This window comes from Hibiscus syriacus, unplaced genomic scaffold (assembly GCF_006381635.1).
Source record: "Hibiscus syriacus cultivar Baekdansim isolate YM2019G1 unplaced genomic scaffold, ASM638163v2 tig00111105_pilon, whole genome shotgun sequence".
Classification (NCBI taxonomy): Eukaryota; Viridiplantae; Streptophyta; class Magnoliopsida; order Malvales; family Malvaceae; genus Hibiscus; species Hibiscus syriacus.
The window spans coordinates 733585-748417 of NW_024062987.1; the positions used below are offsets into that span (position 1 = coordinate 733585).

Here is a 14833-nt window from a genome sequence, read left to right on the forward strand (position 1 = left end):
CATATCTTCAGCTGTTCTAATCCGAATTTTGGATTATTTTTTTTTCCGCTTAATCAGTTTTTTCATTAGGTCTATTAATATTCAAAACAATGATGAATATGATCATTAATGGGTAGTAGAAGATACTTGTAATTTTTTTTCTTATCGTAATTATAATTAAAAATTGATTCATTATTGCCCTTTTTGTTTCTTATTTTTTATATCTTAATAATTTTTAGATGCCAGCTTAATTATAATTTTAAAGCAGCACATTTATAATTTCAACTGATAATTATTATAAAAATTTAAAATATGTAGAAAATTATATATATATATATATATATATATATATATATATATATATATATTAAAAGATTAAAAATAAAAAAGAGTTATTTAAAAAATTCAACATGAACTATAAACAGTGGAATGTGTTAGTTTTTTGACAAAGTCTCATATTGGTTGTGTATAAGGAAGATGGGAAATTCTTTTGTTATAAATAGAGTCATCATCTTCCTTAATTAAGTATCTCACAAATATAAGCCTTCTTCTATGTTAAAGGCTATTTGTATTCTTTCTTTTTCTTTGTAATATTTTTTCTATTAATGAAATATTATTTTGCTAGTGTTAGAGGAGGTAGGCATAATTTTGGCTTAATCTCGTTAAATTTTGGTGTTCTCTTTATGTTTATTTAATAGCTATTGTCAGGTATAGTTGTTAATTATTGTCCTATTAAAATTACTTGCCTTGGTAGTTGTGTCTAAAGAAAATGGATTTTAAGATGGACCATTGTGACCACTCCTCTTTCATGAGAATCTATCTTGGTGTGATTTTTAGTACAATCGTTTTCACACTAGTCACATAGATAATAGTTTTCAAGGTGAATTTGTTATTATTGGTGGAAATTAATCTGAATTCCACAACAATTGGTATCATAACTCTTGGTTTATTTTAGTATGCTTTGTGGTTGCGATTTAGATTGATCTTCCACATCAGAAAAAAATTTCTTGGGGTAATTGACATTCTAAATTGACAACTATTAAATAGAATTTGTAGCAGAAATGACAGACGACACAAAAATATCCGCAAGAAATGCTGTGACAAATGTTAGATTTGCAATGGAGATTTTTTATAACACCGGTCATTTCGGCATGTGGCAAAGTGAGGTTCTAGATGCCCTATTTCAACATTGTCTAGACATTGCTATTGAATGAGAGAAACCAGATGATGTTGAAGAGAAAGAATGGAAGAGGATCAATAGATTGGCATGTGGTACTATTCGATCGTGTCTTTTTAGAGAGCAGAAGTATGCATTTTCTAAGGAAACTTCTGCAAGTAAATTGTGAAAGGCACTAGAGGAGAAATTTTTGAAGAAAAGCGGTCAGAACAAGCTCTACATGAAAAAGAGATTGTTCTGCTTCAACTATGTACCAGGTACCACTATGAATGATCACATTACTAGCTTTAATCAGCTGGTGACTGATATGATGAAAATGGACGTGACTTTTGAAGACGAAGATCTAGCTCTGATGTTGATGGGATCAATTCCTGATGAGTTTGAGTATCTTGAAACTACTCTACTTCATAGGAAAGTTGATGTGTCTCTCAGTGAAGTAACTGCTGCCTTGTATAGTTATGAATTGAGAAAGAAAGGCAAACAAGAAAACACAAGTGTCGAAGCAGAAGCTCTTGTTGTTAGAGGCCGTTCGAAGAGTCAGAATAAAGGAAGGAGAGGGAGATCGAAGTCAAAGTCCATATTGAGCAAAGATGAATGTGTCTTTTGTCGAGAAAGAGGGCACTGGAAAAAAGAATGTCCCAGGCTAAAGAATAAAGTCAAACTTGAAAGGGGAAAGGCTGTCTCAAAATCAAATGTGGTCGAGTATGATGATACATATTCAGATTTCGCATTCGTTGCTACGCCATCAACCAGCTGTTCCAGTTCATGGCTATTAGATTCAGCTTGTAGCCACCATATGACCCCTAATAGAGAATGGTTATTTGATTTTAAAGAACTAAAAGGTGGAATTGTCTACATAGCAAATAATTCTCCTCTTGACACACTTGAGATTGGTTCAATTCGCTTAAGGAATCAGGATGGATCAATCAGAATCTTAACAGGTGTCCATTATGTACTAGATTTAATGAGAAATCTCATCTCTGTGGGAACTTTAGAGTCAAAAGGTTTAGATGTGAGGGCAAAAGATGAGATTATGAGGATTATCTCTGGTGCACTGGTGATAATGAAGAGAATCCATAAAAGAAACAATGTGTATTACTTTCTGGGTAGTACAATTGTTGGGACAACAGCAGAGGCAGCTTCTACTGATGAACAGGAGTCAGAAGCATCCAGGTTATGGCATATGCGCTTGGGGCATGCTGGTGAAAAATCCTTGAAATTGCTGATAGATCAAAGATTATTGAAAGGTGCTCGAGCTTGCAAATTAGCTTTTTGTGAGCATTGCATTAAAGGGAAAAAGACGAGGGTGAAATTTGGAACAACAATCCATGATACTAAATGTATTTTGGATTTTGTTCATTCAGATGTATGGGGGTCTTCCAAGACAACTTCATTGAGAGGAACACACTATCATGTTACCTTTGTTGATGATTTTTCCCGGAGAGTTTGGGTGTATATAATGAAGACAAAGGATGAGGTGCTAGGATTTTTCATTAAATGGAAAAAGATGGTGAAGACTCAAACAAGTATAAAAATCAAACATCTCCATGCAGATAATGGTGGAGAGTACAAAAATGATTCATTTCTAAACATCTCCGTGCGAATGAACCGGACATTAGTGGAGAAGGTTCGATGTATGTTGTCTAATGTTGGGTTAGGCAAAGAATTTTGGGATGAGGCTTTGGTCTATGCTTGTCACCTTGTCAACCGTTTACCATCGACTGCTATTGGTGGTAAAACACCATTAGAGAAATGGTTTGGAGTACCTGCTACAGATTATGATTATTTACATGTGTTTGGTTCCACTGTATACTACCATGTTAAGGAGTCAAAGCTGGATACAAGAGCAAAGAATGCGATCTTTATGGGGATCACCTCTGGTGTGAAAGGCTATCGTCTTTGGTGTCCAGAAATAAATAAAATAATCTTCAGCAGAGATGTTACATTTGATGAATCTACCATGTTGAGAAAGGTGACTTCAGAAAAATTGGAGCAGACAGATGGAACTCCCAAACAGGTGGAGTTTGAAGGAAGTGGAATTGACCCAGCCAATAAAGGAACTGATGATGACTCTCCTATAGTAGAAGAAGAGTCAGATGAAGAAGAGGTTCAAACCCAAGAACCTCCACAGTAATATGAATCAATTGCACTCAGAAAGGGAAAGAGAACCATTAGACAACCTGCTCGTTATGCTGATATAGTCTCTTTTGCATCACCAATTACAATTGATGATGTTCCTGCCACTTTTAATGAAGCAATCCAAAGTTCAGAACATAAAAAGTGGAGGATCGCCATGAATGAAGAAATGCAATCCCTTCAAAAGAATCAGACGTGGAAACTAGCTAGTCTTCCGAAGGGAAAGAAGGCAATTGGGTGCAAGTGGGTATATGCAAAGAAATATGGATTTCCTGATAAGAATAACATCCGCTACAAAGCAAGATTGGTGGCTAAAGGCTACGCTCAAACGAAGGGAGTTGATTATAATGAAGTATTTTCTCCAGTTGTAAAACATTCCTCCATCAGAATTTTGTTGGCTTTGGTAGCACAGTTGGATTTGGAACTAGTTCAGATGGATGTAAAAACTGCATTTTTACATGGAGACTTGGATGAGGAAATCTATATGACTCAGCCAGATAGATTCAAAGTTGCTGAAAAAGAAGAAATTGTGTGCAAATTAGAAAAATCATTGTACGGATTGAAGCAATCTCCAAGGCAGTGGTACAAGCGATTTGACAAGTTTATGATAGGGCAGAAGTACACAAGAAACAAATATAATCATTGTGTGTATTTACGCAAGCTACAAGACGGATCATATATATATCTTATTCTTTATGTTGGTGATATGCTGATAGCTTCCAAGAGTCAGACAGAAATTGCGAAACTAAAGACTTAATTGAACATGGAGTTTGAGATGAAGGATCTTGGTGAAGCGAAGAAGATTCTAGGCATGGAGATATCAAGGGATAAGAAATTGGGGAGACTTTGTTTGTCTCAGAAAGAATATCTGAGGAAGGTACTAAAACGTTTTGGCATGAATGAGAAGTCAAAACCAGTTAGTACACCTCTTGCTCCTCATTTCAAGCTCAGTGCATCCATGTCACCTAAGGATGATGCAGAACGTGAATACATGTCAAAGGTTCCGTATGCAAGTGCTGTTGGTAGCTTGATGTATGCAATGGTGTGTATGATACCCGATATTTCACAGGCAGTTGGGGCTATGAGCAGGTATATGCATGATCCTAGAAAGGAGCATTGACAAGCTGTGAAATGGATTCTGCGGTATATTCTAAACACCGTAGATGTTGGTTTGGTCTTTCAGCAGGACAAGCAAGATGGTCAGTGTGTAGTTGGGTATTGTGATTCAGACTATGCAGGTGAGTTAGACAAGCGTCGATCAACTACTGGTTATGTGTTTACATTTGCAAAGGCACCAGTCAGTTGGAAGTCCACCTTACAGTCAACAGTGACTTTGTCTACTACAGAGACAGAGTATATGGCAGTTACAGAGACTGTGAAGGAGGCAATTTGGCTTCAAGGGTTGCTTGGTAAATTGGGAATGGAACAGAAGCACATCAAAGTGCATTGTGACAGTCAAAGTGCTATTCATTTAGCAAAGAATCAGGTTACCATGCAAGGACGAAGCACATCGATGTTCTATATCACTTTGTACGAGAGATTCTAGAAGAACGTGGAGTCATAATCCAGAAGATTCGGACCACTGAGAATTCTACTGATATGTTGATAAAAGTGGTAATTGCAGTCAAGTTTAAACATTGTTTAGACTTGGTCAATATTGTTACAAATTGAAATATGAATTTGCAGACACTACTGAAGATTGAATTTTTGAGAGATGTGTGTGGAATTTGCCAAGGTGGAGATTTGTTGGTTTTTTGGCAAAGTCTCACATTGGTTGTGTATAAGGAGGAGGGGAAATTCTTTTGTTATAAATAGAGCTATCCTCCTCCTTAGTTAAGCATCCCACAAATATAAGCTTCTTCTATATTAAAGGCTATTTGTATTATTTCTTTCTTTTTTTAATATTTCCTCTATTAGTGAAATATTATTTTAGTAGTGTTCGAGGAGGTAGGCATAATTTTGGCCTAACCTCGTTAAATTTTGGTGTTCTCTTTATGTCTATTTAATAGCTATTGTCAGGTATAGTTGTTGTTAATTATTGTCCTATTAAAATTACTTGTCTTGGTAGTTATGTCTAAGGAAAGTGGGTTTTAAGAGGGACCATTGTGACCCCTCTTCTTTTCTGGGAATCTACCTTGGTGTGATTTTTAGTACAATCGTTTTCACACTAGTCACTTAGATAATAGTTTTCAAGGTGAATTTGTTATTATTGGTTGAAATTAACCCGAATTCCACAACATAATGGAAGTCATCATCTTTTCTTTTCTTTTTCACGCATAGATGAGTAATCAAAGTGACAATTGGACTAATTTAATCAAAGTAACAATGTCGGAAGAACAACCAATCAATTAAATTTAGGTTATCGATTGGTTTTAATAACCTCTAATTCAGAAAAGACATTTCATGGAAAATAATCAATGTCTTGCTCGTTCTTTAAATCCCCAAAGTCCCATGAATGAAGGAAAATGCTTGAAGATAAATACAAATAACAAACATCAAATAAACTAATCTTTGGAACCATAAAACTTCACACGAGAATCAAATAGAAAACCTGCAAGGGGACCATAATGATTTCTTTTCTTCGGATAAAACCTACAGGTTTTGTACCAGACAATGCAGGCAATTTTTAGAACATCATCAGTCTCCATGCCGAAAGGAGATAATGATTTTTCTTCTTCAGGAAAAAAAAATGATACCATTTTCCCGATACCTAAAAAACAGAAATCATAGCATAATTATATTACCTCAGCGGATATGTATGTATATCCTTCCAGATTCCTCCCTCTGGTAATCTGCAGTCCTTGGATTGAAGTTTTCAGGATGAGAATGTGTTGCATGACGGGGTCGTTTTTCCAATGTACCAGTTCTTCATTTCATCACCGATCTATTGTTTAGCTAATAACGCATTGTTCAGGTTCGCCATCAAACCCAATCCACCTTCGGTTTTTAGCACGGCAAAGATTGCTCCAGTTTTTGACCCAACACAATCATAGCATCGCCCGTCACCGCTTTTTCATTTTTGCTACCGGCGACGTGGCATCGGACCCAACACAATGCTTCCAAATTAAAAAGAAATGAATATTCGAAATACGGGAAGCGTACACTTCAGAGACCCGTTTCAAATCAACCACACAACGTAACAAGCTTTCGAGGAAAAACCCCGCGCGGATTCCCGGCCAAGGATCGAGCAACCTAAGAACGCGAATCAGAGGGCTGACATTGGCGGATAGGAAAACGGGGATTTTCCATAGCTTGCTGCCGCTGCTGATTAAAGTCTTCCTCATTGGTATTTCGCTACACAAATCAAATACAATTATTCAAGAAAACCAAAGATAGTCTTCCTCCGTATTTTTTCTCTCGCAGTTATCATTTTCTTGAGCGGTTTTTAAATTTGCTGCCTTCATGGCAGCAACACCGCCTTGTAAATTTTAGTTATATTTTATATTATTTATTATAATAATACTCTTGGCTCTTTCTCTAGTAAATGATATCATAACTACTGATATATTTGGACTCTCGGTGTAAATTTTGTATTGGTTTTCTTCTCAGTTTTTCCCGTGTGATTGTTGCTTTCCCATGACATGGTTCATCTCTTCGGTTGTACAAGATGATTATTTGGTTATCGCATATATATGTCAGATGAGATTGCTGTTAAGATGAGATCCCTTTGTCCGTTGGCCTTTTTGATTATTATTCAAAAATTTTCTCGTTCATGTTTGATGCTTAGAATCGTTGGTGGGTTCAATTTATATACGTTGTTGCTTTACTTGTTCAGTCTGTAATTGACAATACATTTATTTTTTATAAATGAAATTTCATGGTTATTTTAAAAAAACCCAAAGATAAACCCTACAAATTTAATTATTTGGATGATGTGAAGAAAGTGATAAGCAGTTGTGATTTATGGAGAGCAATGAAGTCAAAACCCTAGAAACCTGGGAAATGGGCTCTGTAATTGAAGGCTATTCATGGGTTTAAAATGACCGGAAGGGGCTTTCGGGTTGTCGTGAATAGGCCCAATTGTTTAAAGAAAATTTTCTTTTTACAATACTTTCGTTTTCTTGAATAATCTGAACATATAACAATATAATATTTATTCAAAATATTTATTAAATCATTGACAATACATAAATATCATGTAGATGCAATGCTCAAATTTAAGTTTTCTAGTGAGAATAATAATCTCTTTAACCACTAAATTCACTTGATGAATTCCTCACCTAGTAATTTATAAATAAGCATCATAAGCCTTACAAAATTAAGATTTATATATAATTTCTACCATATAGTCTCTAAATTTGCTTTTTTTTTTGGGTGAAATAGAATTAGTACTATGTTATTGAAATTAATATATTTTGTATGGTTATGACATACAAGGAGTCGTCAAAATTAATAGTTGTTCCATCACACAAATTAATTCCTTTCCCATTTAGGCTTTGCCGTCAATAAAGTCAATGGGTCGTATCCGCCCGCGTTGTCATTTTGAATTCAAAATAGAATTAGTATTATGTTATTGAAATTAATATATTTTGTAAGGTTATGACATGCAAAAATGAACTGGCACAGTATACGTACATATATAAAAACATACATAAAGGTCCACATGAAATCCGCACCTGCATGGTTATACAAGTTATGCAAACAAAAACATAATAGCAGTATTACATTAAGTACACCTACACCTTCTGGCCTGTAATCTAATGGGGTCCTAGCTTTCCTCTGATCTTCTTACTGCCAGCCAGACATCACCCTGCTTCATTGAAGTAGTTCTACCATCTTGTATCATCTTCCTTTGATCTAGCATATAAATTTCACCTGAACTGAATCACGTCTAGAACTTCGTTAAATTAACAAATGAAGGGGAAAAAGAAAATTGAAAATATGGTAGTACATATCTATGTTAATCTTAATTTTGCTTCTGTGTCCTTCACATGTTTGAAGGAAGGTATGCAGGTATAACCCTCAAAAGGCCTACTAAAATACATGGAACATTCTGTTTCCTTTACAAATGCATGTAATTTTATTTAGCATGTACCTGTTTCCGACATCCACACTCAATTCGAAGTAACATAGTAATATGTTTTTAAGGTGAGTTCTTACCTCGTTTAATGTTGTCCATTTTGCAATGCGTTCCCTCTTGTTTCTCCTGCGGAGGTTTCAAGGAATTTTGTAAGCTCTTGATATGCAGCCTGTATGCATCTCTTTGACTGCCCCACATCCTTAGCAGCTTTTAGAAGATAAGTCTCAAGCTTCTCCATTTGACAGAGTGCATCCTTAATACAAGAAGCCGCTACATGGACTGACTGGAGATGATAACTTCCAGTGTTTGTTTTGGCTGTCAATGCTTCTGCATTGATGCTGGGTATATCATATGTACATTTCCCTATATTTTCTGGGTTTGAATTCACTGCATGATTGCAGTTATCTTGGAGAGTTGGCTCCATTCTTGCGGCTATAGATATACCCCGAATAGATTCCACCATACGCTCATCAAAAGGTCCGCAGTCAATCAATGGGCCAACCAAAGCTTCGAGAGTATCCTTTACTGCTGGTAACATGGTATTTTGATCAGGTGTATCCATTGACTCCAAATGAGTGAGCTGATCATTCTTTCCAACTTCCTCCAGTGTTGTACTTGTTACACCTTCCTCCTCCATAGGAGTGAAGGCTGTCTCGAGGTTCGAAGTCTCTGAAGGAACACCCAATGGTTTCATATCATATCCAAGAGCATTTTGTGGTTCATCGTCAACTTCATCATCTGCGAAAATGTTGAGAAGGAAATGTAAATAGTTGAGCTTCTACTATGGGGATATATATCTCAGAGACTATATAGGATCAAACAAAAGAAATATGTCGAAGAAGCTAAACTAGAGTTATGACTTGAGATTTGGAGGAAACAAATATATTTCTGTCGTTCCAAATCATTTAGGAATCATGTTGGACACACATATCTGGCACGTACATCCATTTCCAGCAGCAGATATTTGGTGAGCCTTAATATTCGGTAAGCCAGAATGCTGGGGACTTGGTGTTGATGGTCTTTTGTCTATCTTCGAAGACCATGAATTGGGAGAACTTGGAGGAGTATCGACTAGCAAGAAACCACAGGCTCCATGTCCCTGTGTAAAGAATGGTAGCGATCCATTATCAGTAAAAATAATCCGTTGTTTTGATTTGGTCGATTCTTGAATCATACTTGTTGACGACAACAACGTGGTTTTGTCAACCAGCGGTTTAATCGTTTGGCACTCGAGAAAACACTACCTTTTGGGGTTCCACCCGACAAAGGGAAAGATCCCTCAACAAGTAGTTTAATCGTTTGTATAATCATAGTGGAAAAAGGAAATATAACCCACGCACAAAGAAACAAAATCGGCAATTCAATTTCATAATTTCTATTCATGCAGTGGATCCAGTTTTTGTTTAAAAATGTTTTTTAAGAATTTTTTTCTTCAACAAAGAAATGTATGCAATAACCTTTAAAAGCAACTTTATCCATCTCCATTAAAGATGAGAACTTTAACAGAACCAAAAACCCAAACCTTGGAAAGAGAAGAACAGGGCAGCATACCGTTCTAATTCGGCAAGTATAGTAGTTGGTCTCCTTCCCATTTTCGTCTCTCAGGATATTAACGGTGCAGGCTCCGGCGTTGCACTGACACATGGGAGCCTTGACATCATCGCACCATTTGTAGAAGCTTCTGCCATGGGTGACATTGCCGCCGCATTTACAATTACGAGAATAGTATCTTTTTCCGGCGTTGGCGACGCTTTGGGCAACAAAGACGGTGCAAGCCACCCCGCAGTGGCAGCGCAGCACCGGCAGGAGGTGGTTGTCGACCGGAGATGGAGATTTTGCCTTTAGGTGGTTGGAAGGGCAATCCAGTGCCCAGTGACCTGGCTTTCCGCAAGTAAAGCATGCGCCTTTCTGCTGTCTTTCAGCCCAACTTTGCCTCTCAGATTGATCGGATGCCATTTTTTGCGGGCTTTTCTTACTTTAACAAAACTCAGTTTTTCGGTACATGAAATTATTGAAAGCTTTCGTCTTTCCTTTATAATTTGAAAAAAGAAAAAAGTTTAATAAATGACAAAGCATCGCTCGATCTTTTAGACTTTTCGTCGTTCCTCCCATCTTCTCATAAACACAATATTTAAATGCAACTTTACCTCGTAAAGTATATTATTTGTATTAAATTATCTCTTAAAGTATTTTAAGAGAATTTAAACTGTTATTTTATTTATCTCAAATTATTAATTCTGTTAAAAAAAGTATGGATAAATAAAATATATTTTTATGGTTATGTTTTCATCACCTAATTATTTTTTCTTTAAAAATAATCAAACTTAAATTTTATTTCATTTTAGTCAACTAATTCGATTTGATTTTTTTTAATTGTAACATATAATAATTCATTTATATCTCATATTTTTAACTAGGCATATAAATTTAATTTATAATAATAAATAATATTATAACGTAAATAATAAACAACGTATTAAATTGTTTGTATTTAAATTTTAATAAAAGAAATATTAAATGTTAAATTAAATTATCATAATATTTTAACAAATAAAAATATGAACGGGTCTTTATTCATTTATAAATGTATATGTTTAGTGAAATTTTAATCTCATATTTTGAATCAAACTAATTTTTAAATAAGTATATAGTATATTTATATAACATATAAAATCAACTTAATATATCCAAATTGCACATATAAAAAAATACAAGTTTTTTTTGGTGAAATAAAGGTAAAAAAAATACAAGTTTTAATTGCAATACCAGCACACAAAGAATAAGATTTTATATGTGCAATTTGGATATATTAAGATGATTTTATATGTAATATAAATGTATTTTATACTTATTTAAAATTAGTTTGATTCAAAATATGAGATTTAAATTTCACTGAACATATAAATTTATAAATGAATAAAGACACATTCTTATTTTTATTTTTTAAAATATTTATGATATTTTAATTTAACATTTAATATTTCTTTTATTAAAATTCAAGTACAAACAATTTAATATGTTATTTATTATTTACGTTATAATATTATTTATTATTATAAATTAAATTTATATGTCAAGTAGAAAATATGTGATATAAACGAATTTTTATATATTACAATTTTTTTAAAATAAATCAAATTGAATTAGGTGGCTAAAACAGAACAAAAATTTAAGTTTAATGATTATTTTTAGGGTAAACTACATAGATGATCATTAATGTTTAAGTAATTTTTACTTTCTCCACTAAAGTTTCAAAAGTAACAAATTGATCATTAATATTATCTATTTGTAATAAAATGGTCACTCCACCGTCATCCCCTTAAATTGATGACATGCCAATGTAAATAAAATTATTAATATTTAATTTTACTCTTAAACTATAGCCAAATTCTAAATAGGTCCTTGAACAATAATTTTATATCTAAAAACTCATCTTCTTGTATTGTAATCTAGCCAAGGTTTTCTCCTCCTTTCCTTTCCTTCTTTTTCATTTCTGGTTTTCCCCCCTAAAGACCCATGTTTAGATTGTGGATTTTCTCTCTTCATAGCGACTCAAGTCCCCTCATCGATAGTACGATGAATCCGCCAATACAGATTATCGCACTCGAATCAAAGTTCTTGGTTGCTTCTTGCAGCTCTGACATAAGGTTTACTTTGTATGTTGCAGTTTGGCTTATGAACTTTTGTTGGATTGTATTTGAAAGATATGATCTCCTCTAAAGAAATGACTATAATGGAAATGTCATCATTGTATCGCCAGCTATCTCCTTGTGGTATATCGAGTAACTCATGAAGGTCCATGTTTGTAATAAGCAACACCAAGTAGGTTGGATTTTAGTTCTTTTTTTGTATAATGTATAAATGAAGAACGTAGATTAAAAGGGAGATTGTTTTTCTGATAGTATCAACATTCTTTGCTGCTCGAACAGTACTTCCGACGAGATGTTGAGCAGGATCTCCTTCGAGTTGCATTGGGATGAAAAGTTCAACCTCAAATACGGTTTCCTCTTTTGTTAAGTACTCTTCATAGAGACTGTCGGATGATAATATCAAAAACATATATTTGGGACCTAATTTGTGGTGGTGGAGAGATGGAGCACAAGTTATATATGGAGAAGTTCTTCTGTAATCTATTCTGAACATCTCTAGCAATGCATCATTCCATTTAGGCTGGAATAGTTGAAACCCAAAACGAGAGTCATTACATATGGAATTAATTAGGAAACTTTTAAATATAATCCAACAAAAGTTCATAAGCCAAACTGCGACATACAAAGTGAACTTTAGGTTGAAGTTTCACTTTGGCAGAGTTACACGAAGCAACCAAGAAGCACCGGCAGGGGGTGGGTGTCGACCGGAGATGAAGATTTTGCCTTTCGGTGGTTGGAAGGGCAATCCAGTGCCCAGTGACCTGGCTTTCCGCAAGTAAAGCATGCGCCTTTCTGCTGTCTTTCAGCCCAACTTTGCCTCTCAGATTGATCGACTGCCATTTTTTGCAAGCTTTTCTTATTTTAACAAAACTCACTTTTTCAGTACATGAAATTATTGACGCGCAAAGCTTTCGTCTTTCCTTTATAATTTGAAAAGATAAAGGTTTAATAAAACGACAAAGCATTGCTCGATCTTTTAGACATTTAGGAAACCTTTAGTTCACGACAAATAATATTGTCAAGAGAAATATTTTTTTTAAAATTTTAAGTATTAGATAATTCTTATTACTTTAGATAAAAATACTTTTAGACTAATAATTTCTCTTTTTTACTATTTATGATGATATTTTCAACAAAAAAAAAATTACTCAAAATTATAAATATAATAATAATATAACAAATTTAATTTAATAAAATATAAATAAATATAAATATTTAAAATTATTTTTATATTTTCAATATTCAATATATTAAAATTTTATAATTTTATGAGGTGAAAAATAATATGATTATAAAAATATAATTATTTAAAATAATATTTAATTTTAAGTTATTAAAAAATAGATCTTATACACTAAAAATTAATATATTTATCTACTCGAGATCATAATATTATTTTTTCATATTATATTATATTTTATATAAATAAATATGATGTTTATGAAAATTATTTAAAATTATAAGTTTAATATATCAATTATATATTAAATATAATTTTTCATCAAAAGTTAAATAGTATAATGATTAAAATATTTCTATGAATTTTCATTCAAGTATTTATAATTTAATATTAAATTTTAATTTTATAAAAAAATATATCACAACGATAATTTGATAAAATATACATTTAATTAATCTTATATTATTCTAATTAAACATTATAATTTATATTCGTACTAAATAAACCAAATAAAATAATACATTATTCATATAGTAATATTACATTCTAATAATATTATTTTTACCTTCAACCAACAGGGGTTGATTCAAGTGATGAGTAGCTTGATATCACTTAAGTAATATCTCAAGTTTAAATTTTTGTGTATGTAAAAAATCTATGCTCCGAGATTCAATCACTAAAATCAAGTTGAATGTTGAAACGAAGAGAATGACTAAAAACAATATTATTCTTACCTTCAAGATTCTCTTGATCATTACTTTAATCTTCTGTCGAACAAAATATTTCCTTGAAAAAATGAACCTATTTTGTTAAGACTTCTGCCACTGCCAGAGCATTTCTCGGGCTTTTGGTCGCTACTTCCATTATTTTTCGGTTCTCCTCACAGACGCACTCTCTTCAAAAAAAAATGAACCTTTTTGTAAAGGCGCACTCTCTTTAGAAAAATGAACCATTTTGCAAAGGCTTTCTTTTACTTTTATAAATACGTTAAAAAATGAACTTACTATTTAATTATCCATTTATTCTTATTTTTATTTTACTCATTCAATTTTTAAATTATACTTGATATTATATTATATTTATATTTTAATCATTTATAATTAAATTTGATAATATTTTTACCATCCAGCTCAGTTAGTAGAGCACAAAGTTCTTAACCTTGAGGTCGTGGGATCGAGTCCCATGGAGTACATTTCATAATTCGGAGGTCTCCTACGGAAGCTGCTCTCAACTTAGTGTTGGGGCAGCATACTATCTTATCTCCCCTTACCCTATTACATATGGGAACAAGGGATAGCCATTTTGATAATATTTTTAATTAGGTTAAGGTAATTACAAAATATTATTTGTTCTAAATATACTTTCAATTATTTGACAATAAACGTCCAAACACCTTGCTATAATCGTTGATGCTAGAACTCAAGACATATAGAAATAATGAAGTAAATTGGTCTGTGACATTAAATTTGACAATTGATTTAACAAAAAAGATGATGTGATATATAATAATAATAATTTAAATTTAAAAATTAAACATTTTATTAAATTAAATTAAAAAATTTAATAAATATTTAGTAATTTTTAAAAATATATCAAATTAAGCTTATTTTAATTTGAAATTTTAATATAATAATAATTTCAAATAAAAATAAATATTATTATCCAAAAAATGCAAAACACAACATATTTTT

General features: G+C 32.9%; 1 protein-coding gene across 1 annotated transcript; it reads right to left on the reverse strand.

The window, feature by feature from the left end:
• Positions 1–7900: 7900 nt before the first annotated feature.
• LOC120153660 lies at positions 7901–10316 on the reverse strand. Its single transcript, XM_039165571.1, has 4 exons — positions 9864–10316; positions 9255–9411; positions 8393–9050; positions 7901–8112 (listed from the first exon to the last, which is right to left on the reverse strand). The coding sequence occupies exons 1-3, from the start codon at positions 10266–10268 to the stop codon at positions 8398–8400; spliced, it is 1215 nt and encodes a 404-aa protein (XP_039021502.1). The 5' UTR covers positions 10269–10316; the 3' UTR covers positions 7901–8112; positions 8393–8397.
• Positions 10317–14833: the final 4517 nt, after the last annotated feature.